The sequence below is a fragment of the Equus caballus genome, chromosome 4 (genome assembly GCF_041296265.1).
Source record: "Equus caballus isolate H_3958 breed thoroughbred chromosome 4, TB-T2T, whole genome shotgun sequence".
Lineage (NCBI taxonomy): Eukaryota > Metazoa > Chordata > Mammalia > Perissodactyla > Equidae > Equus > Equus caballus.
The window spans coordinates 106,769,022-106,794,991 of NC_091687.1; the positions used below are offsets into that span (position 1 = coordinate 106,769,022).

The following is a 25,970-nucleotide window of genomic DNA, read 5'->3' on the forward strand; positions in this document are numbered from 1 at the left end:
CAGTGTTTCATTGGTTTGAATCCTGGGCGTGGACACGGCACTGCTCATCAAGCCATGCTGAGGTGGCGTCCCACATGCCACAACTAGAAGGACCCACAACAAAGAATATACAACTATGTACTGGGGGGCTTTGGGGAGAAAAAGGAAAAAAATAATAATAAAATCTTTAAAAATAAACAGAGATCAGGGAATGCTCTGGAAGAGAAAAAGAAGTGGGCATCATAAGATTGATCAATCTGGATTCTAGCAGGAGAGATGGCCCGCTCTAATTTGGGACCTGGAGGAATGTCGAGTGAAGGGGCTTCCTACAAGCTGTGGAATGGAGTTTGGAAACAACCAGGGGGAGTGCTGGTGACAGTGAGGAGATCACATCCTCACCCTAAGGGGTGAGTGAAAACTGGAGCCCAGAAGGAGAGCTGGGTGGAGAGGCCACCAGGGCAGGAGCTGTGACTTTGGGCTTCGGGTTGCAGCTAGTCAGTGATGACCCTACAGGGAGAGAGGCAGGAGAACAAACACCCTGACCTTGTTTGTCTGCCCCCAAGAGACCCCCTGCCTGGACTTCCCATTGGCAGAAGCCAAGCAGAAGGCAGAAAGCAAGAGATCCACTGGTGGAGTCCACAGAGATCCCCTCCTAGGGAAAGAGCCAGAGTGAAGAAGGGTGAAAAGTGGGTCTGCAGAGGCAAATGGAAAGTATTTTGCACAGAAGAGAGTTTTAAGTCATAGTCAGGGACAGCTGAAGTTAGGACGGTGCCTGACAAAGAAAAGAGAGAAAAACAATAAGAGGACCTGTCAACCTCCAGAGCCCCAGGAACCACAGGACAATCTTGCCAGAGAAGCCTGATGCTTCACTAACAAAGTATTCACAGACGTGGACTGAAATAACACACATAATCAGTGGTGTTAACACTTAACCTATGCAGGATTTCTTATTTGAATTTTCCTAAATTGAGTCTTTGAACTCTAGTGATGGGTCATTGCCTGATTATGCCAATTTTGTAACTTCTTAAGATTCTTGGCACTGTGAGGGGGGACAGGTGGGATCAGGGAGTGGTAGGTGATGAGCTGTGAAGATGTTTAATTCTGGTTAGCTACTGCTGCATAACAAACCATCCCACAATTTAGTGGTTTAAAACAGCAAGAATCCTTTATTTTTCTCATGAATCTGCAATTTGGGCAGGACTCAGTGTGAGTGGCTCATCTTTGCTCTTTGCATCTTCATCAGAGGTGGCTCAGTTGGCAGCTGGACAGTCCACTTCTGTGTTACCTCACTTGCGAGGCTGGCAGATGAAAGATCATCCAGGGAAGTGGGCCCATGACTTGAAATCCTTGTATGTGGGCCTTCCCATGGGCAACTTGGGCTCCCTCACAACATGGTGGCCAAGTTCCAAAGGCAAGCATGACAAGAGAGCAATGAGTCAATTCCCTCTTGAACCTGAGCAGTCACATGGTGTTGCTTCAACTATCCTCTATTTATCAAAGCAGTCACAAAGTCCATCCAATTTCAGGGTAAGGGGCACAGATCCGTTAACTCAATGAAAGGAGTAACAAGGTCAGATAGCAGAAGAATAAGTAGGATAAGAGACACTGTAGAAACCATCTTTGGAAAACATAATCCACCACATTACAAATCATAGCAGATTAAGAAAAAAATGAAATTTACATTACTTCCAAAACATATGCCATATTTTTGAAAGCATCTTCATAATCCCATTTAAAACATCTTGGAATATATTACTCTCAGCTTCTTGCCTTATATTTTTTATTCGTTCCTCATATTTCTTCTTCAGTGATTTAAGTTTTTCCTCTTTTTCTTGCAGTTTATCAGCAAATTCCTTTTCTACTAGTTCAATTTCATGGTTTAATTCATCAGTGTAGATTTTCTCCAAGATCTCTGCCTGTAGTTTCAGCCTGTGCTCTGTGTCCTTGTATATGGCGTCTGAAAAGTAAGTCCCTCTGTTCTTCTGCACCATGTTCTCTATCAGCTCCACCAGCTCCTGCACTTGAGCTTCCTTCTCGGCTTCGTCTGCTCTGTTGTTGAAGGCACAGAAGCGGTCCCCACACTCCTGGACCACGCTTCTCAGCTTCACATCCGCCTCTGCTATAAAGTCGCTTAGTCTCTGACCCTCCAAATCATCTTTGCCAGTGAACAAGATGATCATGTGCTTCATGGCAGCCTTCCCAAAGAGAGCCTTGATCAATGCGATGGTATTCTGCTCTTCCTGTGTGTAGCGGCCCAGCCTCAGAACCATGACGATGGCGTGAGGCCCAGGGCAGGAGAAGAGGACACACCGGCTGATTTCCCTACAGGTGGTCTCCAGTTTCTCCTTGGTGTCAAAGAGCCCTGGGGTGTCAACAACAAGAAGGTCCCTCCCTTTCCATTTCCGGGATGCTTTTTGACACTTCTTGGTAACAGCGTCAGCAGAAATTTTAGAAGTAAATAGTTGCTTCTTAATGATGGTGTTTGCTGTTGCACTTTTCCCACTTCCAGTTCTCCCTACAAGAACAATCCTCAGAGTGTTGTCCTGAGCAGCAGCCATGTTCAGGGGATCTGGGACTTAGGGACCCACAAGACCTTGAGGTTAGGAAGGCTGAGAAGAAGAGAAATAGGGTTAATTTGGGGAAGTAGGAACCATTTCCAATTCTCTTGTCTTTCTTCTCCTCCCTGAAAATTTGTAATAGTCTATTATCCATATTTATCCCAGTAGAGACAGAAAGATGAAACAGTTCAACTACTATGGAAGACACAATAGAGAAAGGAGTTAAGGAGTTTCCCCACAAAAAAATAACAGGTCCAGATAGATGGCTTCACAGGGGAACTCATTTAAACCTTTAAAGATCTGATCAGCTTGATGCTACATAAACTATTCCTGATCATATAAAAAAGAATGAAAACTTTCAATTCTTTTCATGAAGCAAGGATGATATTGACCCCAAAGGCTAACAAAGATTTCACCAATAAATAAAACTACAGACATGGTTCATTTGTGAATATTGATACAAACATCCTAAATATATTATTGGACACTAAAAGTAATAAATGATTAAGTGTGATTTATTCAGAAATACAAGAGTGGTTCAATATGAGAAAAATTGATTGTTACAACACATCTCATTAACAGATTAAGAAGAAAATTACCTTAATGCAGAAAAGACATTTAACCAAATTCAACACTGATTCATGTTTAAAGCATTTCATTAAATTGGAATTAATAGATATTTTTAATATGATTTTATATAAATATAAATTTTAAAAATTACGCCATTACTTTTTTTCTGCAGCTAAAATAGTTGATTATAAAGTTCAGTTGGATGAAGAATTAACAAAATTAGCTGGGCAACCAAGAAAAAGATGAACCATGAAGGAAGAAGAGCTCTACCAGAGAGTAAAACATTCTGGTTTGTATAATTAAAGCAGTATGATGTCAGTGCATGCGAAGAGAGACAGAACAGGGAAACAAAATCAGAAAATTCACAAATAGACCAAATTGATCATACTATATTCACTTATATTCAATTTGATTATATTATGCTACATTTATATTCAATAAGGCAACATCTCACACCAATGGGAAAAAAGATGGACTAATAAGCAACACCGGGATAACTACATAACCAGACAGAAAAAATGAAACTGCATCCATTTCCTCATGCCATTCAAATTCCAAGTAGATCAGAATTGAAATGTAAGACACAAATCCCTATAAATAATAGAAGAAACACGGATGAATTCTTTGTAACCTGAGGGCAGGGGAAATATTGCTAGAATTTGAAACAGAGGAAGGAAAAAGACTCATAAATTTGATTACATTAAAATCTAAAAGACAATGTGAGGCAAAAATCACCACAGACAAATTAAAACACAAATGTCAAACTAGGGGGAAAAAATTCCAACTTAAATCCAAGAGGGTTAATTCCCCTATTAGACAAAGAAAATCGAAAAGGAGAGAAACAAAAGACCAACAGCTTCATAGAAAATGGAGCAAGAGACATGAATAAATAGTTCAAAGAAGAAAAGAAACGTAAATGTCCCTTGAATATATGAAAAGATATTCACATTCCTTCAAAATAGAGAAAAATAAGTCAAAATGTAGAAAAAACAAAATAAATAAATTAGAATTACCCTGAGACGCTAATTCTCACCTACAGCTTTGTCAGAAATCCAGAAGTCGGCTGGCACAATCTGTTGGTAAAGGTACAGGGGAAGCGGGTGCTCTCCCACACGGCCAGAGGGAGTGGAAAGGCAGCCCCGACTACAGAGGAGAAGTTAGCAGCATCTTGCAAAAGTCCATCTGCATTTACCGTTTGACTAGAAATCCCAATTTTAGGATTTATTCCAAAGCTACACTGACAAAAATACAGACAAATATTATGCACAAGGCTATTCACTGCACCACTATTTGTAATAGCAAAAGACCAAAACCCTATCAAAGGCCCATCATTAGGGCACTGGTTGAATAAACCTAGGTATTCACACAGTGAAGTACTCTGCAGCTGTGAAAAGGAATGAGCACTATCTCTATAAACCAGTATAGAGAGGTCTCCAGGATGTATCATCAAGCAAAAAAAGCAAAGTGAAGAAAGTGATGTACAGTTTACTACCGCTTCTCTAACAGGGAGGAATATGAACTACACATATAAAATATAAGATGTATATTTTCAAATATAGGAGAAAGCAACGCCAGGATAATCTGAAAACTTTGTTGTTAGTGCCATGGAGTCAATTCTGCCTCCTGGTGAACCTGTGGACAGCAGAGCAGAACTCTGCCTGGTCTTTCGGTGCCACCCTCACCTTCCAGCACTACATCAGACAATGCTCCACTGTGATTCCCAGGGTTTTCATGGCTAGTTTTTCAGAATTAGGTGGCCCCGTGCTTCCTCTCAGTCTGTCTTAGTCTGGAAGCTCTGCTGAAACCTGTCCGCCACTCGTGACTCTGCTGCTATTTGACATGCCAGTGGCACAGCTTTTCAGCATCACAGCAACATGCAGCTGCCACAGTATGACACCAACAGACAGTGGTGTGGCTCCCTGACCAAGAAATGAACCCGCCAAATCTTAACCACTAGAGCGCCAGGGCTGGCTAATCTGAAAACTAAAGAAACAAAGCGTTACTTACACGGAGTGGGAGGAACAGGGGGAGGAACCAGGGATAAAAGATGAAAACTAGACTTTTTGGATATATTCAGATTTGCTACATTTGATCTTGAATCCACGTGAATAGTTTACATAATTATACAACAAAAATTACATTTAAAAAATACCAGTAAAAATTAAAAGGAAATGAAACGAATGAACCTAACTGTGTGTGTGTAGTAGATGAGACACAGAAAGAATTGGTCCAAGAGACTTGAAAATGCAGTAATCTCATTGTCCATCCCTAGTGGGAAATACCTTAAGGCCAAAAAAACCCTGCATAAATTGCATAATTTGCAATTTATAATCATTGCCATATATAATAATTTGCAAAAATCATAAATTGTTTTAAGGAATCTGATCCTTAGTTGTCTGTGTGTGTGTGTGTATCTAGTTTTGAAGTCCATTGTAAAGGCATAAAAATAACAATGAGCCCAGTAGCAACAAGTACCCTTAGTGCCCAGATTGTGGTTTTCAAATGCCATTTCCCACCAACAAAAAATTAGGGTTCTGAGAAGGAAGAACTGATTCCGGGTCTGGGCCAGGAAATGTACAAGCTGACCCTAGACCACCTTGTCATACTAGAAAGCCAGGACGCTACCAAAAATTCTGGGATCTTACCAAAGAGACTCAAGAGCCAACTTGAAGAGGCTCCCATTGGACAAAGATGAGACCATTTGAGCGTCAATAAGAATAATAATTCCAATGGATTGAAATATATCAAATGTGTTGAAATCCAGGAGTTCCTAACAGTTCCACCTTCGGAAAAGAAGTCACTTGCTCTCCTTGGAGTCTGCCAGGAGAGCATCTAATCATTCTGAACATTGACAAAAAGGGAAAGAATCAAACATTTCTCTTGTCTTCCTTATAATAACTGTACCTCATGGAAATGAAAGGATTGCCGAGGGGAAGTTTCTTTTTATAGGATTATTCTATCTAATAAATGAAGAAAGAATGATGGAATATCCTAATTTGTGACCCTTAGTGAAACAAATTTACTCCAGGCAGTCATCACTGTCTGCTAACATCACAGAAGGAGAGACAACAGGACATCACGCGTCTTCTGATGGAAGTTCACAGCTGCACCTCTGAAGCGGTCCCACCAAAACACCAGTCAAACCTGAATCTGATTAGGCCTCTCCCTAAACATAAATTCACACAAAATGCTACAACTAGAAGAGCATGGTAAATGACATCTTGAGGATGTAATCGACAAAACGTACACTGTCCAAGTCTGTTAAACAAAAAACTTCCCCTTTCTTAAAAAAAGATATTTTGGAGAAAGAAAAAAGGAAGGTGAAAACCTAATATTAAGCTAAACTTAAGAAATATTGAACAGTTGCAAGTTATGGACCTTATTTAGATCTGACATCAAACAATTTTAAAAATTATGAGACAATCAGAGAAGTCTGAATATACTCAGTAATATTTTTTAAAATTCTAGTTGCTTTCTGATGTCTGATTATGGTAATATTTTTGACACAGCCCTTATCTTTCAGACAGACATATTCAAATATTTACTGATGGAGTGACGTCATGTCAGATATTTACTTGAAAATGATCTGAGGAGGATAGAGAGTGCTGAGTAATAGAGGAAACAAAACTGCTTCAATTGATAACTGATGAATCTGGGTATAGGCACAGGAAAGTTCCTTATATTATTCTCTTTATCTCTGAATAAGTTCAAACTTTTCCATAATAAAGAACCTAACCTGTGTGCAGTATAACTACTCCTGAACATACACTGTATACTAAGCACCATGAAAAATATGTTCCGCACATTATCTCATTTACTCCCAAAAAATGATCTGCAACGAAGCTAATTTTATTATTCTAATTTTTTAAGTGAGGAAGTAGATGTGGCTCAAAAATGCTGGGAAACTTGCCCAAGGTCACGGTGCTAAAGGTTTTGGGCAGAGGGGCATCCAGTTCAAAGTCTGTCCGACCCCACCACGCTCGCTCTTAACCACTGCACACTACGGCCTCTTCTGGGTTCCTCCTCAGGAGCACGGCTCTAAATTTCAGTCTGCATCAGGACAGAGAGAGATCAGGGCAGGGCAGGGAAGACAGTCCACTCTTTCCAGAAGCGAGAACTGGCAGCAAGGCTGTAATTAGGCAGGAACGAGGAGGGCGTCACACACGTTGTCTCCTTAGCGTAGCTGACCCTCTCCCCTCCGCACCTCGTCTCTTACACTGCTGGGGACACAGCTTCTCTCTGTTAACTGCTGGAAAGGATTCAGCAAACCGAATTCCAAATTTCCTCTGCCGTTAGTGACCTGTGTAACCCCTGGAGAGTCACCACACTCTGGGATTCTGCTTCTTTTTCAGTAAAAAGAGGGATTTAGACTAGGTGGTCTCTAAATTGCTCTAAGACCTGCCCTGGGGACACTAACTTCCTAGTCAGGGAAGAGGGTGGGTTATCAGGTAGCACTCATGTCCATCACAGGAGCAACTGGATGGAAGGTGCCCTACTCAGCACAAGTTTGTCCCGTTACATAGGAGATGGACAGACGCCGTCTCCTCACTCCCCACGCTACCCTCCACCACCACATCTCTCCCACCACTCTCAGACCAGAATCCACCCCCAGGCAGACTCCCTGGATCCTACTGCCCCTCACAGCTCTATGCTCAGGGGGCCTCTTCTCAGCCAGGCTCACCTTCTTTTGAATGAGTTGAGTTCTCAAGTCCTCTCCAAAGAAGCTCTTTGAAATGGTGCTTTTGCTTTAACTCTGGGGGAAAAGTCTTTGCACCCTCTGAAACCTCTGAGTCAGGAAACTCAGATTGGGTGGAGCCAGTGAAGGAACTCTCTGCCTTTAAAGAGACAGAAACATTGCCTCATGATTTGGTGGGTGCTTCAGTGTTCGCAAGTTGAAAGCTTTTTCTCCACGTGCCTGCTAGTGCACCAGAATTTCCAAAGCTACATTTGCTGTTTTGGGTTATAGTGGTGGAGCCAAAGGGGCCTTATTAAATGACCCACATCTGGCCCAGGAAGCCAGGCACAACGTCTGCTCATCTCCCCTGGGTGGGGTGAGAGACTGCAGGGTGATTCGGGGAAGAAAGAACTCAGATATGTGGCTTGCTGTTTCCAAGTTTAGAGCCTGGGGATGCTTCCCAGTGACCGTATAATGTGGGTTTTTACTACAGTCTTTCAGGAAGGTCTCATGTTACTCATTCAGAAGTTAACAGCACTCAGAAACTAAGCCAAAGGGTCTAAACCTTTGGGAACCAGAGAAAAAGAAGAAGATGAGGCCTGGAAAACATCTTCCAATGACCACACAGCTTCTCTAGTTTTCTTCCAACATTTCTTGCAAGCTTGGAAATATGTATCACCTGACAAGTAAAGATGCACCTGGAGAGCAGACTCTACTTTCCCTCCCAACCTTCCTACTTTCTCCTACCCAAGGCCCAGGCAGAGAGAGATTTTCCTAGGTTTACCCAGTGGATGGTCCCAACCTGCTCTGAGATTAGAGGCAGGTTGTCAAAGCTCTAATGGTTGACCAGCCCTTCCAGTTGTCTATTGCATCTCCATAAAACTATTATGTTTTTGATTATACATTTTGATTCACCACATTGAGAAATTGGATTAGGCAATGTACAAGCTGGAGAGTAGGTACTAAGAGGACCAGAGGTGGCAGAAAGTAGCTCACTAGAGGGTAGCCGCCCAGGGAGGGAAGCGGCTAGATTTGGAAATTATGCTGCTAATGACCATACTGTTGGTCGATATCATTGGGTCAATTATTGATGTTAATGCCTTGGGTCACCTGGAAGAGCCACAGGTAACACTTTTCTGACTTGCAATAAAGACACAGATCAGGACCAGCTATGTAATTCACAAGGTCTGGTGCAAAATGAAAATGCCAGGCCCTTTGTTCAAAAATCATTAAGAATTTTAAGATGACATCCAGAGAACATGAAACCAAGTGAGGGGCCCTTCTAAGCACGGGACCCTGTGCAACTGTTCAGGTCACATTCCCAAGGAGCTAACCTTGATGAAGCTGCGTATGTGTGAGTCTAGAGGAGAGCCAGACACACATCTCCTGCTTGCCTCCCTCTTCTCAAGGCCTGGGTGATTACATCTAGGGCCCACTCAGACAATCCAGGATAATGTCTCCACGTCAAAATCATGAACTCCATCACATCTGCACAGACCCTTTGCAATAAGGTAACTGACATGCACAGGTTCTGGGGATTAGGACATGGCTGTCTTTGGGGGCCAGTATTCAGCTGACCACAATCGGGTAGGTTAACCTCTCTGCAATTCACTTTCCTAATCTTTACAATGGAGTGCCTCCCTCATGGGGTGGTTGTGAAATTAAATAAAGTAGTATATATGAAGTGGTCAGAATGGTAGTCAGATTATAGTAAGTGATCAATAAGTGTTAGCTAGTAGTAGTAAGAGAACTCTTGATACTAGTCTCAGGTCATAGATTACCCTCCCTAAGCTCACCTACTGTGGGATTTCACGTCATAGTTGCCTGTCTTAGTCAGCTCAGATGGCCACAAGAAAATATCATAGACTGGGTGGCTTCAACAACAAGAATTTATTTTGCACAATTCTGGAGGCTGGGAATTCCAAGATCAAGGTGCAGGCCAATTCACTTCCCTGGTGAGGACTCAATTCCTGCCTTGCAGACGGCTGCCTTCTCACTTGTCCACACAGGGTGGAAAGAGAAAGCAAGCTCTCTTGTGTCTCTTCTTGTAAGAGCACTGATCCCATCCTGAGGGCCCCACACCCATGGCCTCATCTAAACTTGCTTGCCTCCACAACACCCCATCTCCAAATACCATCACATTGGAGGTTAGGCTTTCACATATGAATGTGGAGGATGGGGGACGGGGACACAACTCAGTCTACAGCAGTCCCCAAATACGTAAATAGAACTGAAGGCCCTACAGGGAGAGGTGGAAAGCTTGGAAACCTTTACTTTACGTTTTCTATCCACTGCAGAGGGTCGTCCTCCAAGGCCGAGAAGGACCGTACCTAATTAGCAGATATGAGAGTTCTAGGAGTCTGTTGATTTCTGGCTCAGTTTCTCATCCTTCGCCTCTGCATCTGAAAACACTTCCCTCTTAAGTCCTTAAAAGAAGAAAAATCACAAACTTCTGCCAGGAAACAGCCCTTCCTTCAGCCAGGGACCAATGCAGGGACGGACACTGGGCCTGACCCAGTTTGTCGTTCAGCAGGAGGGTCAATAGATCATGGGTGACGAAACCAGCAGCCCTCCACCTTGCCACCAAAAAAAATTTTCTTAGTAACTTCCACTTTTTAATGGTCTCCTTCAAGTTAACTCCTGGCTTTGGATGTTGCTCAGGCTTCCCGGGTTTTCTCCACTCGCTCATCCCCGACGTGGTACCCGCATGAAAAGGAAGTTCAGCGCTTTCACACACTGTCTACCAGGGCAGGATCCGGATTATTTATACCCCTGCGCTCAGAAGTCTTGGTTTAAATGGTCTCCTGGCTCCCCAGATGCACAAGAAGAACTGCCTCTTGCAGGCGCAGGGCGGCCTCGGAACAAAAGCGACACAGGTGTTGGGCGTAAAGTGTCCTTGGAGGTGGATCCCTCCAGGGAAACATGGATCTTTCATGGACATATGACAAAAGCTTCATATAAACTTATAGATATGAATATAATTTTCTGTCTGGTCGAATGTATAACCCAAAAGTTACATTTTATGACTGTCTTGGACGCTAACTCTAGATTCTCAAATGCTCTTTGAATCAATGATAATGTCTTACAGGTTCCCTTTAGTCAATGAGTTGAGCAAAATCTTTGATGTGTTTATTTTATATTTGCACAAGAGTCATGAAATTGTTTGTTTGAAAATTTCACTCTCACAGGAAAGAGAGGGAGAAATAGCATGAGCAAAGCCTTGGAGGTGGAGATATGCTGGACACGGGCAGAGATCAGCAAACACTCTGGAGAGAGGGGTCACTACCAGCATTTTAAGGGCCTACTGTGTTCCAGGCACTGGGCTTGATATCATTCTCTCCTTCATTCCTTACAACAGTGTAAAACAGATATTAACAGGAACCAGGACTGGAAATTTAGGTAAGCAGAGCTCCACTGAAACACTGTATTAGGTCCTTCTGAAGGGGAGGAGTGGAGGAAGATTGCCCTTGAAAGAAAAGTTGAGACAGAATGTAAAGACTGTCGAATACCAGGCCAAGGAACGGGGACTCAAAGCCCTGGGCAGTAGAAGTCGGCCAAGCACCAGTGACGAGAGAAAACTATTTACACGGGTTTCACCTACTAACTACAACTAGGCCTGGGAAGACAGAGATCGGGGCATTTCACCCTCCAACTGCATACACTGCTCCTTGACCACCTGTTAGAGGTTGCATTGTGTCCTCCAAAGATGGGGTCAAGTTCTAACCCCTGGTACCTGAGACTGTGACCTAATAGGGTCTTTGCAAGTAATCCATTTAAGATGAGGTCACTAAGGGGGGCCCCAATCCAATGACTGTATCAATATGAAAGGAGGGAAATTTGGACACAGACGCACAGAGGGGAACAACAGGTGACCACAGAGGCAGAGATTGGAGTGACACATCTACAGGCCAAAGAAGGCCCAGGATGGCCAGCAGCCTCCAGAAGCTTGGAGGAGGCAAAGGAGAATCCTCCCAGAGGTGTCAGAGACAGCGCGGCCCCGACAGCAGCTTGGTGTTGGAGTTCTACCTTCCGACTGTGAGACGACCGATCTCTGCTGATGTAAGCCACCCAGTTCGTGCCCATTTGTGACAACAGCCCATGGAAACTATCTTAGGTTTTGGTACAGGAACTGGGGTACTGCTGTAAAAAATACCTAAAATGTGGAAGTGGTTTTGAATTTGGGTAATGGACAGAAACTGGAAGAATTTTGAGGCGCAGGATAGAAAAGTCCTAGATTGCCTTGAAGAAACTATTGGTGGACAAGTGAACATTAAAGGTACTTCTGGTCAGATCTCAGATCCAAGAGGAACACGTTATCAGACACTGGAGGAAAGGTGATACTTGCTATAAAGTGGCCGAGAAGTTGGTTGAATTATGCTCTACCACTGGGTGGAAAGCCTAACCCATAGGCAGGAAACTTTAATATTTAGCTGAGGAGGTGTCCGAGCAAAGTGTGGATGGTGCAGCCTGGGTTCTCTTGGCAGCTAACGGGAAAATGCATGAGGACAGAGAGTGGAGTGACGCACGCACCGACAAGCCGAGGAATGCGAAGAATTGCCAGGAACCACCAGAAGCTGTGAAGATGCAAGGAAGGGTCCTCCCCTGGAGCCTTCAGAGAGAGCAAGGCTCTGTGACACTCTGATTTGGGACTCCCGGAACTAACAGACAACACCTTTCTGCTGTGTTAAGCCACACGGTGTGCAGGGATCTGTCACAGCAGCCCTGAGAATCTAATGCACCACCTTATTCTTCCCACACCTCGTCTCCTGCCTGCGGTTCGTTCCATCCTCTTAACGACTCAAAGATTTCCCCTTCTGCATTGCACGGTCTGAGCGGTGCAACCTTACGAGCACATCTTCTCCCTCAGTCCCACCCACACGGCAGGCCCAGATGACCATGGAATCTCAGGGAGGAGAGACGCTGGCTTCCTCAGAGAATTTAGCTTTAAAATTCTCAGGGGAGTTTAGTTTTTGTCAACAATTTATTCAACACCAAAACCAAAACAAAAAAACGTTTCTTTTAAAGAGGGACAGAGGGACTCAAGTCCTGAGAGTGCAGTTGAGGCCTCCTGACTCATGAGGGGCACAGGCAGACTCCCGGATGGGCTGCGCTGAGGGGTTATCAGACCACGTCCGCCTCCCAGCACGGCCCAGTCCCACCAGCAAGAGCCAAGCTCACGCTCTTCCAGGATACCAAACTCACACAAAAGAACAGTTTTATCTAAAAGAAAAGGGGGAGGGGAGCATTGTCCCCTCACAATAAGACACAACAAGCTGTGATGCATCTAAATATCCAGGAGCCTTCTTCCTAGGCTACCCTGGCTGCAAAGGATTACTACCCTGTCTGAGTAGTTCAACCTCATTTGGGGTCCCTCTGTTCCCCCAATGGTGCCTGTTTTGTTCCATGAGCTTCAGTACTGGAGTTGCATATCAGGCCAGCAGCAGCACTGGGCGTCTCCCTCTAATATAGGCTGTGCGCTCAGGGAGAAAGTGTGTGGATCTGATTCTGCCACTAGCAAGACCTACGGCTTTCAGTGAAAAAAGCCATGAGCCCTCTGAGGCGCAGCATCTCTACAGATGCGAAGACGGGGCAGTGTTGGATTGTCTCAGACTGATGCCTGCTGTGGAACTGTGTCAGACAATAACATTCGGGCTTTATCCAATGAGAACAAGTTCCCAGACTCTCCCAGTGGCACGATCACGAGCCCAGCTCTGCTCACTCACGCTACATCTGAGACGTTGGGTGGATATAGCTACAAACCTCCAGCAGTGGCATAGAAAGCAGTTGTCCTCAAAGGGAGACCACAAGGGCTGGGGCTCTTGGCTTAAGAGGTCTGGTGAGAGGGAGCAATATGAGCACAGGCCCTTCTCCCAGGGCGTTTGAGTCCCTAGGGTCATCAGGGAAACGTATAGTTACAGACAGTGACAGAGTCAACGTCATTTACCCTTTGGCACCAACAGCCAAGAAAGCAAGAAGCAAAGAATCAGGCATTTTCCCCACAGCTTCCTGCTGCTCTCAACACACCCACGGCTCCCTTCCTCTCTCGGCTACCAGGCGTTTTAGTCCCATCCCTCCAAAGCCCACAAGGTTTGCCTGCATATGCCTGAACTCTTAGCCATTCCAGGAACCTAGTGGAAGAAGAAGAGGCTGCCTAGGAGGACAGGAATCGGGGAAAGGATTCAGAGGCCGCCATGACCACCCAACAGCGCTCAGTAACTTCCCTCCTTTCTGGGATTTGCAATTTAGTCTGCACAATTTCCGCTATGATCTTCATTTTTTCCTTTTGGTTTCAATCTGACATCTTTTGTTGCTTCACTCCAATCCTTGCATTAAGAGAGTGTTCTTAAGTGCTTTAGTGCTCGTGATAAATTCTATAAATAAAATTTAACAAGGAGTAAAGAGAACAATTGTAATGCATATCTCAGCATATCACAACACATTTTTTTCTCATAATCTCCTATATTTTCAAGAAATGAGCAACCCGATGATGTTTTGTAAATTCACTTGTGCACAGAAAAACAGGCATCCTGCCTCAGCCACAGCCACTTCCTGCCTCTCCTCCTCCTGACTCTGTCTTATTCTGCACAGAGAGTTGTGGTCAAAGCACAGGCTGGAAAGGCTGGGTCGCAGGGCCATGTCCCCTTGTTTGTACCTGCTGCAGCGTTCAGAAGGAATGAGGGTAGAAAGACTGGGCCAAGGAGAAATCACAACGTGGAGGTCGCTCTGAACTGTGCTCAGGCTCCTTTTTGGACCCTCCTCAGGCTGCTGCTGCCTGGGGATGAAGTGGCAGAGTTTTCCTGTGAGCCTCCAAACCCACCCAGGGCCTCGTTCAGAGCAGGCACAACAGCAGGCACTTTGACTCTGACATGAGCTCAGCAAGAGAAGCTCTGCTCTAAACTGGAATAGGTGCATATGCAGGTTGTCATGTTCCAAAATTCTAACAATGAAGTTCTCAAAGCCTCAAGAGCCAACTAGCAGCTGAGCAGCCTCATTCCTTTTGACTATTGTTTATCATGAAGAAGCATAACTTGAAAATTGTACTTAAATGACTCATCTCTAAGCTGTGAAAGACAATTAATGATTATTTAGAAACATAAGGAGGCACCAACATTTCTCGTATCCTCTGCATGTATAACATATTTGCATTTAGTGTAAAACCAAGGACTCCAGATAAAGATAGCAATCTGGAAGAGAACGGCAGCTGCCTCCTAGGTTCCCATTTAGCAGTATTTCATTCAATTGCAATAAAGAACCACAAGAAGGGAAAACTAAACTATAGAAAATCCACGTACTCAGCAGGAAGAAAGCAGAGAGGAGCTAGCAATGTGGCCAAAGTTTAATCTACAACTACTGACATGGTTTCCACTTTCAGAAAGGACCATGAAGAATCCTGCAGACATTGCTAGTGGAATAACCAGAACAGGTGAAAATTATTCTTCTAAAATTTAAACTCTCTAAAAGTTGCCTGAAGGCCATAGAGCAAATGAAGAAATATTTATTTTTTTAAAACCTGATAAATCTTAGTAAGAACAGTGACACTCTGTGTGGTACTTGAGCCATGACCTAATTCCTCCTTCCCCAACCCATCCTCAGCTCAGCCTGAAGGAAACTCCACTCTGGGCAGGTGTGGGCAAGAAGATGGGGCTCCCTCTCCCTTTAGCTGCTCATCAAGAGCATCCTACAGATAGGGGTAGACTGGAAGCAGTGACCATCCCCTCTAGCTATGAATTGCAGAGAGGGGACTCCTGGTAAGTGCCGCCAACAGCACCCTACTGCTCCTCTGTTCACAGGGCAGGGGCTCTGTCCCAGGCACAACAGGCTAAAAATACTGGGACCCCAACTGCCCACACTGCAGCTCCCTCACATGATGGAGGTTCCATGCAGGGAGAGGCAAGTTGAGAAGACCAGAGACTACTGTCTTCTGCTCTGGGCCCAGAGCTCTGGCTCAGAGATTCTGTTTAGAATGAAAAGAAGTCCATAACAACAGAGAACTTCTCAGCTCTCCCCAAAGGGAATAACTTTATTTTAAACAGAGTGTGGGAAGTTCAAGTCAAGGGTATTCTTGAAAACAATGAATTTTCATGGTAAGCAATTTAGAGGAGTCTGAGAGCCACAGGAGAAACCACAGGGCAGCAAGTTTGCCAGAGAGAACCAGGAAGACAGACAGGTAAGAACAGTCCCTCCAGGGTCAGAGAAAACCTGAAAGACTGATCACAAAAACTACCCCTGCAGAGGAAGCAAAATTTAATCAGATCAGATGGAGCAATTTATGCCCAAGGTCATTGTCAAAAACAAGAGAGCAATCAGGGGGTAATTAGCAAGCCTAACAGCCAGGTGTAAAACCAACAGAGACACACAGGTTAACAGAGAGAGCAGGAAGGAGACAGTCAGAGAGAGCACTGCTTAAACTGCTCTCACTCCAGGTGACTGTGTGCAGGCTCCAGGCTGCACCCTCTGAGGACGAACACCAGAGGCTTCACGCTGCAGGGGAAACAGACCTCACTGGAAGAGTCCAGCCCAGTCACCAGGCAAATACGCCAACAGCAGCAAATCGAGCCCTAGAAAAGCAGAAGGTGAATCAGTACCCAGAATTGCTACACTGTATTCCTTAAAATGCCCAGCTTTTAATGAAAACTATAAGAGACAGAAACAGGAAAGTGTAATCTATCACCAGAAAAAACACAAGCAACAGAAGCTGCCTGTGAGATGGCCCAGATATTGGATTTAAAGATGGGGCTTCAAAGCAGCAATTATACACGTTTAAAGAACTGAAGGAAAGTGACTTAAATAAAAGAAGTTATAATGACACTATCTCATCAAATAGAGAATATCAAGAAAGACATAGAGGGTCAGCCCTGGTGGCCTAGTGATTAAGTTCGGTGCTCTCCGCTTCGGCAGCCCGGGTTCGGTTCCCGGGCACAGACCTGCACCACTCGTCTGTCAGCCAGGCTGTGACAGCAGCTCACGTACAAAACAGAGGAAGACTGGCAACAGATGTTAGCTCAGGGTGAACCTTCCTCAGCCAAAAAAAAAGAAAAAGAAAGAGATACAAATCTTTTTTTAAATGAACAAAATAGAAATGATGGAGGTGAAAAGTATATTTGAAAATGAAAAATTTACTAGAGGGGCTCTAATGGCAGATTTGAACCAGCAGAAGAAAGAATCAATGAATCTGAAGATATAACAATTATAAACATATATGAACTTAACAACTGAGCCCTGAAACACATGAAGCAAAAAATAACAGAAGGGAAATAGACAATTCAACAATAATAGCTGTAGATTTCAATACCCCACTTTGAATAATGCGTAGAGCAACTAATCAGAAGGTCAACAAAGATGTAGAAGATGTGACCACAACACTATAAATCCAATAGATCTAACACCAGAACGCTCCACCCAACAACGGCACAATATACATTCTTTTCAAGTGCACAAGGAACATTTTCCTAAAGAGACTGTTTGTGAGGCCATGAAATAAGCCTCAATAAATTTAAGAGGCTTGAAACCATACACAGTATGCTCACCAGCCGAAAGGGAGTGCAATTAGAAATCAACAATAGAAAACAAATTGGGAAATTCAGTAACATGTGGATATTAAACAACACAATCCTAAATAACCAGTGAGTCAAAGAAGAAATCAAAAGGGGGAACTATAAATACCTTGAGATGAATGTAAATTAAGAAACAACATAGCAAAACTTAAGTGGTGTAGCTAAAGCAATGCTTAGAGGAAAGTTTACAGCTGGAAATATCTATACAAACAAAATCAGGTAACTTAGATGAAATGGACAAATTCATAAACTACCAAAACTGACTCAAGAAGGAATATAAAATCTGAATAGACCTGTAACACATAAACAGATTCAATTACGAACAAAAAAAATTACCTACAAAGAAAAACCCAGACCCAGATGGCTTCACTGGTGAATTCTATTGAACATTTAAGAAGAATTAACATCAATCCTTCACAAACTCTTCCAAAAAATACAAGAGGAAGAATACTTCCCAACTCATTCTATGATGCCAGTATTATCCTGATACCAAACCAGAAAAAGACAGCACAATAAAACTACAGATCAGTATCTCTTATGAACATAGATGCAAAAATCCTCAACAAAATACTAGCAAAGAGAATCTAGCAATATAAAAAGGAATATACACCATGAGCAACAGAAGTTTATCCCAGGAATGCAATATTGGCTTAATGTCCAAAAATCAATTAATGTAATAAACCATATGGATAAAATAAATGAGAAAAAAATGATCATCTCAGAAAAAGCATTTGACAAAATTGAATAGCCTTTCATAATAAAAACACTCAACAAACTAGGAAGAGAAAGAAACTTCTAAAACCTGGTACAAGGCATCTTTGAAAATCCCACGACTAGTACTACACTTAATGATGAAAGACTGAAAGCTTTCCTGCTAGAATAAGACAAGGATATCTGATCCTGTCACTTAATTTCATCTTTGTACAGGAGGTTCTAACTAGGGCAATTAGACAAGAAAAGACACTGTTCAAACACAAGATGGAGAGGGATGCAAGGATGGTTCAACATCCACAAACCAATCAATGTGATACACCACATTAACAAAATGGAGGATAAAAATCATCTGATCATCTCAACAGACACAGAAAAAGCATCTGACAAAATTCAACATCCTTTCACAATAAAAACTCTCAACAAACTGAGTAAAAAGGGAACACACCTGAACATAATAAAGGTCCTATATGACAAGCCCATAGCTAACATCATTCTCAACAGTGAAAAGCTGAAAGTTTTTCCTCTAAGATCAAGAAAAATACAAGGATGCCCACTCTTTCCACTTTTATTCAACATAGTACTAGAAGTCCCAGCCAGAGTAATTAGGCAAGAAAAAGAAATAAAAGGCATCCAAATCAGAAAGGAAGAAGTAAAATTGTCTCTATTTGCAGATGACATGATTTTACATATAGAAAATGCTAAAGACTCCACCAAAAAGCTGTGAGAACTAATAAGCAAATTCAGCAAAGCTGCAGGATACAGAATCAATATACAAAAACCAGTTGTGTCTCTATACACTAGTAATGACTTATCAGGAAGAGAAATTAAGAAAACAATCCCATTACAATAGCATCGCAAAGGATAAAATACCTAGGAATAAATTTAACCAAGGAGGTAAAAGAGCTGTGCATTGAAAACTATAAGACATTGATGAAAGAAACTGAAGGCAACACAAAGAAATGGAAAGATATTCTGTACTCACAGATTGGAAGAATTAATATCGTGAAAATGTCCATACTACACAAAGTGATCTACAGATTCAATGCAATCCCTATCAAAATTCCAATGGCATTTTTCACAAAAATAGAAAAAACAACCCCCAAATTTGTATGAAAACACAAAAGGTCCGGAATAGCCAAAACAGTCTTAAAAAAAAGAAAAAAGCTGGAGGCATCACACTTCCTAATTTCAAACTATATTACAAAACTATACTAATCAAAATAGCATGGTATTCCCATAAAAACAGACAAACAGATCAACAGAACAGAACAGAGACCTCAGAAATAAACCCATGTATATATGGGCAATAAATTTATTGACAAATGAGCCAAGTATAAACACAATGGGAAATGGATAGCCTCTTCAATAAATGATGTTGGGAAAACTGGATAGCCATGTGCAAAAGAACGAAATTGGACTCCTGTCTTACACCATACACAAGAATCAACTCAATATGAGTTAAGACCTGAACATACGACCAGAAACCGTAAAATTCCTATAAGAAAACATAGGTGGTAAGTTCCTTGACGTTGGTCTTGACAATAAGTTTTTTGATGTGACACCAAAAGCAAAGGCGAAAAAAGCCAAAATAAACAAGTGGGACTACATCAAATTAAAAAGCTTCACACAGCAAAGGAAACCATCAACAAAATGAAAAGGTAACCTATGGAATGGGAGAAACTATTTACAAATCATATGTCTGATAAGGGGTTAACATCCAAAATATACAGGGAACTCACACAACTCAATAGTAAAAAGCAAGCAATCCAATTAAAAAATGGGCAAGGGAACTGAATGAACATTTCCCAAAGATAAACAAATGGCCAAGAGATACACAAAAAGGTGCTCAACATCACCAATCATTAGAGAAATGCAAACCAAAACCACAAGGAGATATCACCTCATACCTGTTAGAGTGGGACGGATGAATGGATCAAGACGACGTGGTGTACATATACTTAATAGAACATTACTCAGCCATGCAAAAGAAGGACGTCTTGTGGTTTGCAACAACATGGATGGACCCAAAGGGCATTTGCTAAGTGAAGTAAGTCAGACAGACAATGACAAATACTGTATGATACCATGCTTTCTTATGTGGAATTTTAAAAAGCTGAACTCATAGAAATGGAGGGTAGAATGGTAGTTACCACAGGCTGGGGGATGGGGGGAAATGGGGAGATATTGGTCAAAGAGTACAAACTTCCAGTTATAAGATGACTAAGTTCTGGAGATCTAATGGACAGCACAGTGATTACAGCTAATAATACTAGATTATATCCTTGAAAGTTGCTAAGAAAGCATAAATGTCTTCACCACCAGAAAGAAATGGTAATTACGTGACATGGTGCAGGTGCTAGCTAATGCTATGGTGGTGATCATTTCTGCAATATGTACGTCTATCAAACCAACATACTGTACACTTTAAACTTACACAATATTGTATGTCAATTCTATCTCAATAAAGCTGGGGGAATACAAACAAGTGGAGTTCAGTGAGAGCTGGGTAATTCACTGCAGATAATGAGCTGGCAAGAATGGGTGAAAATCAGACCCCGCCAATCAGATTCAGGTTAAGTTAATGTCCTCACTACATACAGGAGAGTCCATTCCAGAGAGTTCAAGTGAGTTATGCACAATCACATGGCCTGTTAACGACCTAACCAGCTCCAGGACCCATTTCACCATGATCCTGTTGTGGCCTTCCCTCCACACATTTTACTCACCTTTCTCAAGACCCTCTTGAGAGGAGAGACAGTAACTTGGGTTGGAGATGCCAACAGAGATGGACAGACTAAGCCTTGTATGAAAAATTTCCATCCTCTACCTGCTGTGCTATTTTTAACAGCTGGAAAACAGCTCTTTTTCTTTGAGAATGATGAGAGTTGCATGTGATGTTCCTGGCGGATAGGTCCACACTGGTAGCACTGTCCACACTCATGTCAAGGATTCCTGTCCTGGGGAAGGAGACCCTCAAGAGGCCATTTTACAGGAAAATAAATAAAAAGCAAAAGGGTATAAGATTATCGGTCAAAGGCCAGAAGTGAAAACAGGCCTCAGAAACCTAAAACGCTCTTCCCTACTAGGAGACAAGATGTTGGTGTCACAGGACTTTCTGAAAACGTCACCATAGTCCAAAGTGAGGGGGGTGGTTTCCCAGTGGAAACATCAGATACCCACCAGGGCACTGGCAAATGCTTCTGTCTCTTTAAGTCGTCACCTCGGGACCCTCCCGCCCTGAGCTTCCTGAGCTCTGAGGGCTGAGAGGCAGATTTCCTCCTGTGCTGGGAGGAAACAGCCTGCTGGCCTCACAACCAAGGGAAAGCAGTAGGTCAGAGGCTCCCGGGAGCCAGCGTCAGAGCCCTTCACCAACTCTGCAGGAAAGGTGAGCCCAAGGGCAAGGGAGCCGGCCGGGGAGGAGGACCTGTGCGGAATGCGGTGTCTGTATGTCACCCGATGAGTGAGCTACGAGGTTGAGGGGTGGCGGGGAGCAGAGCCTAGAAAGAATCACTTCACACCTCCAGGTTTTTAAGGATGTGCTGAGATTCAAATTGAGTAAGTTCCCAAGAAGTGGGACGCAGCTTCTCCAGCTCTGGAGGGCACACAGTCTTATCAAATCCTCTCTCCTTCCCTCCTCCCCTAATAAATAAGGAAGGTGTTTGCTAGAACCACTACAGGGAACACAGCACACTCTAGAAGGCAGAAACACTCCCCACATGCATGTTCAGCAAGGCAAAAAATATTTTTGAGGACATACATACAAATCTAAACTCGAGCAAGTTAGAAAGTGAAAATTCGGTATAAACCTGAACTGAATCCTCCTGAAACGCTCCACTTTCCTCAGCTCTGTCCACAACCGGGTCTTGCAGGAGACATCTAAGGTTACGAGCGTGGTCTTCAGTCCCTCGCCCTACGTGTGCCCTTCAACACCTGCCCCCAATCTCAGCTGCCCAGGGCTCTGCAGGCTGCTGCGCCGTCTTGACGTCCTCACCTCCTCTCACCCGTGTAATGAAGGAGGCGCTGGGATAACTCATCAGGAACTCAGACCGTGGACCGAACGCTTTAGAGTCACAGGAGGGGGAACTTATTTCTCAAAAGTACAGATATGGGAATCAAAATCTCTAAGAAATCTTCATTTTAAAGAATCCCCTAGACAGTTCCAAAGACAGCAGGTTCAAGAAGCACTGGACTAGGTAAACAGACTCCAACCCTCGGAGCTTTCAGATGACAGGATTCTACACGGCTGACGTTCCTCAGCAACAATACGTCTTGTGCACCCCAGGTTTCAGCTCTTAGGAACTTTGGGAGAACTGTTCAAATCCCACTCCAAACTCTGCAGGAGGTTCCAAACGCCTCCCAAGGGCTCAGTGAATTCCCTGCAGCACACTTTCTCATTTCCATCTTTGACAAGGACTGCTCACTTTGGCTAAATTCTTATCTTTGTTCTAATCTTGTGGCTGTTTCCTCATTTCTGCTCTGCTGTCAATTACGGCAGCTTGTTGATTTCTACACACAAAATAATTAATCACGTGGGCTGAACTTAAGGCTTGGGGAGGTGGTAGGGCACTTACTGCAGGAACATGAGCACTTTGGACTGAGGACCAGGCAAACCTGTCCTCTTGGTCCTTTGGCCAGAGACAAGGTATTCAGCCAACCTCTGCTTTGCTTTCCCTTGTGTGGTGCCAGTGGGAGAGAACACGGTCACCTGCAGTAACCAGGTGGACAACAGGGACAGGGAGAATTAGAAAGGGACGTGAGCTCAGGCAGGTCTCAGACAGAACGTGGGAGAGGATGAATGGTCACAGGAGGGAAAGCACAAGGTGGGCTGGAAAGGCCCTGAAGTCTGCTCCTGGTGGAGTGGCTGATCGAGTCAGGGAGTGGCTGGAGATGAGGCTGGAGACGCAGACGGAGGAGAGACTGTGCACTTGCGTCCGGGTACCTGTGGGATCCGGCAAATGTGCTCCCTGAACGTTTATTGTATTAAATGATGGTTGAACTGGGCATCAACAGTTTACTTCGAGAAGCCTCAGATTTGGGGCAGAACATCAGGAGATGGAGGGGAGCGCCCCAGTCTCTCCAGCACACAGATCAGAGTTAGACACATTGCGAGCCAAATAATCCAGCTTGCTGAGAGCAGAGTCAGAGGCTGTCCAGAGCAGCTTGCGAGGTATGTCTGTTTTCCAATTTCCACAAACAAAATTCCAATTTTCTTCTTGTTTGTTTCCCAGGCCAACCACCCTAGGGTGTTCCCTAAGTCACTGGGCAAATTTTGGGGTTCTCAGGGTTTTCCAAAGTCTCCTCTGGCTGCTGAACCTCCTGGGAAAATTTAATATGTAAGGCTCATGTACTGATACAGAATTACCTAGGAAATTAACATCCACAGCCACCTCACTGACGCAGAGTGTCACGCTCTGCGCTCTGCTGCTGCACTTGGAGTCCCTGAAATGACAAAGCCAAGTTCTCAGCCTCACTCCAACCTCAGCCCAGGCTCTTCCCAGGTTCCTCCCTAAACTCGGATGTTCAGGGGCAGGAGGGAACCATGGTTTCCTCACTGTGGGGTCACCAGCTCTTTCCACTTTGCCTGACACATTGTGGGGAGTTATACCTATCTGATGAATAAATGAATGAGAAACGAAAGATCAAACTGTGTTTGGGACTCTTGCAGGTAGCATGGGAGGACGGAGGATGGTAAGAGACGAAGAAAATGCCTATGGTAAGAACACATCTCGCAAGGCGTTCCTGCCAGCAGGGGTGAGCTCTGGGTGATGAGGGGCGAGCCAACTCCAGACTGACCAGAGACAAGCCCCACCTGCACGTTAGCTGGACCTCTGCCCCTGCCCTGCTGGGAGACATTAAGTTCTGTGACTAGCCTGCGCCTCCAATCCCAAAGTGGGAAATGAGGACCATGGATCTACTAGGATCTCCGCAGAGGAGGATGGAGAAGGGATCCAATCATGGACTAGAGGGAACACGATTTGCCAGGCAGAAGGTGTCAGAGAACAGGATGGAAGGTTAAACCGCTGTCTTCTTAGGCAGCAGGTTTAAGAGAGAGGAGAGGGAGGAGGGAGGGAAGAAGAGAGCTTGTCTCAGCTCACCCCCCACATCCCTGTGAGAAACAATCTATTTCCATTTTTGCAGAAGACGTTTAACTCTTACAGTAAGCACCTTCCCAGGGGACACAGCTGGCAGATGGCGGGGCTGTAGCTCAAACCCAGGTGTCTAGGGCTCTGGGCAGCCCTTCCACACGAGGCCTGCTGCCTTTCCTCATGGGATGGTACCTGGGAGAGTAGCGCAGAGGCCACTGAAATCGCCAAATAAGCAACAGCTCTGCACGCTGTGGTGACCAGAGGTCACGTCAGACGCAGCCCATGCGGCCTGGAATTGCAAAGGGGCGTCCTCTAGGGAAAAGCCCACGGGGTCTTGGAGCATCCCCAGGCGCATGTGGTGACGCCAAAGAGGAAAGACATAAACGGGTAAAGATACCCCGGAGTCCAAAAGTCTCTAACCAGATCACCTCAGCGAAGGCTGGCCTTAAAAGCAAAGGCTGAGGCACTATTGCTCCCCTTTGTTCAAAAGGCGTCCAGCAGGTCCAGGTCAGCAGGCTCAGTCGCTTCCAGGCGTGCGGCTCACGAATCATTGTCCGCGCAGGTTCTGAGGACAACCCGCAGGAGCCCAGGCTCAGGCTCATCCTGGCCGGGAGGACGGGGGCCGGCAAGAGCGCCACAGGCAACAGCATCCTGGGTCAGCGGCGCTTCCTCTCGAGGCTCAGCGCCGCGCAGGTGACCACCACCTGCGCCGTGGGCAGCTGCCGCTGGGCCGGCTGGCACCTGGACGTCATCGACACCCCGGACCTGTTCGGCGCCGAAGACCCCAGGACAGAGCCGGGCTGCGGCGAGAGGGGCCGCTGCTACCTGCTCTCGGCGCCCGGGCCGCACGCCCTGCTCCTCGTCAGCCAGCTGGGCCGCTTCACCGCCCAGGACCAGCAGGCCGCGCGCCGGCTCAAGGCCATGTTCGGCGATGACGCTGTGGCGCGCACGGTCCTGCTCTTCACGCACAAGGAGGACCTGGCCGGGACCTCGCTGCAGGACTACGTGCGCTGCACCGACAACCGCGCGCTGCGGGAGCTGGTGGCCGAGTGCGGCGGCCGCGTCTGCACCTTCGACAACCGCGCCAGCGGCACGGAGCGGGAGGCCCAGGTGGCCGAGCTCATGGCGCTGTTGGAGCGGCTGGTGCGCGCGCACGGGGGCGCGCCCTACACCAACGACGTGTACGGCCTGGCGCGCGCCCTGGGCCGCGCGCGCCCCGAGGAGCGGCTGCGCAGGGTGGCGGAGAGCGTGGCGGCCCGCGTGCAGCGGCGGCGGGGGCGCGGGCTGCTGGCGGCGCTGTTGGGGCGCGGGAGGGCGCCGTGGAGCCGTCCGAGGCTGGTCGTGGCCGCGCTGCTGGGGGCCCTGGGCCTGCTCTACCTGCTGCTCGCTGGGCGCCGGGCGGACGCCGCGACAGATAGCGCAGGTCTTAAAAATGCCTTCCCCTGGCGGGAGAGGAGCTGAATGCTCGGAGCTGAAGGGGGGACTTAAAACCTCCTTCCAAAGGAATCCTGCAGTTTCAGACAGAGTGTTAATGTCGCGGAAATCTGTGAACACTGCATCAATTTTGTAAAAGCTCGAAGTTCACTTGTTAAGTTTTCAAGTTTCAGTTTTGGCTAATGTATATCATTTTAAAATAAATTGGCCTAACTTTAAATGTCCTTTAAACGTTTTAGTCTTGATGCATCTTTCCTCTCTTGAAAAATAATGAAGTGAGTGATAGTTCGTATTAGAAAATGGGTTAGGCAAAAGGAAACCAAAGATTTTTATTTTGAGCGTTTTAAAAAGTTTAGACACGGTCTTAGTCCGTTACGGCTGCTATTTTTTAAAAAATAAT

At 45.0% G+C, this 25,970-nt stretch overlaps 2 protein-coding genes across 12 annotated transcripts; one reads left to right on the forward strand and one right to left on the reverse strand.

Moving 5' to 3' along the window:
- Window positions 1–1,117: 1,117 nt before the first annotated feature.
- On the reverse strand, window positions 1,118–24,704 carry LOC100147160 (GTPase IMAP family member 7). 10 transcript variants are annotated; one of them, XM_070266074.1, is made up of 4 exons: window positions 7,789–7,900; window positions 7,018–7,236; window positions 4,141–4,339; window positions 1,118–2,588 (listed from the first exon to the last, which is right to left on the reverse strand). In XM_070266074.1, exon 4 carries the CDS (start codon window positions 2,535–2,537, stop codon window positions 1,662–1,664), a length of 876 nt encoding a protein of 291 aa, XP_070122175.1. In that variant the 5' UTR covers window positions 2,538–2,588; window positions 4,141–4,339; window positions 7,018–7,236; window positions 7,789–7,900; the 3' UTR covers window positions 1,118–1,661. The 10 variants fall into 10 exon arrangements, with proteins under 10 accessions (XP_070122175.1, XP_014594883.2, XP_023495744.1 ...); XM_014739397.3 differs by lacking the exon at window positions 4,141–4,339 and having other exon boundaries at window positions 7,018–7,157; window positions 7,789–7,898; XM_023639976.2 differs by lacking the exons at window positions 4,141–4,339; window positions 7,018–7,236 and adding an exon at window positions 7,312–7,450 and having other exon boundaries at window positions 7,789–7,891.
- Window positions 21,298–25,801, forward strand: LOC100063777 (GTPase IMAP family member 1). 2 transcript variants are annotated; one of them, XM_001494889.6, is made up of 3 exons: window positions 21,298–21,435; window positions 23,716–23,763; window positions 24,699–25,801. In XM_001494889.6, the coding sequence occupies exons 2-3, from the start codon at window positions 23,721–23,723 to the stop codon at window positions 25,595–25,597; spliced, it is 942 nt and encodes a 313-aa protein (XP_001494939.4). In that variant the 5' UTR covers window positions 21,298–21,435; window positions 23,716–23,720; the 3' UTR covers window positions 25,598–25,801. The 2 variants fall into 2 exon arrangements, with proteins under 2 accessions (XP_001494939.4, XP_070122173.1); XM_070266072.1 differs by lacking the exon at window positions 21,298–21,435 and adding an exon at window positions 23,081–23,217.
- Window positions 25,802–25,970: the final 169 nt, after the last annotated feature.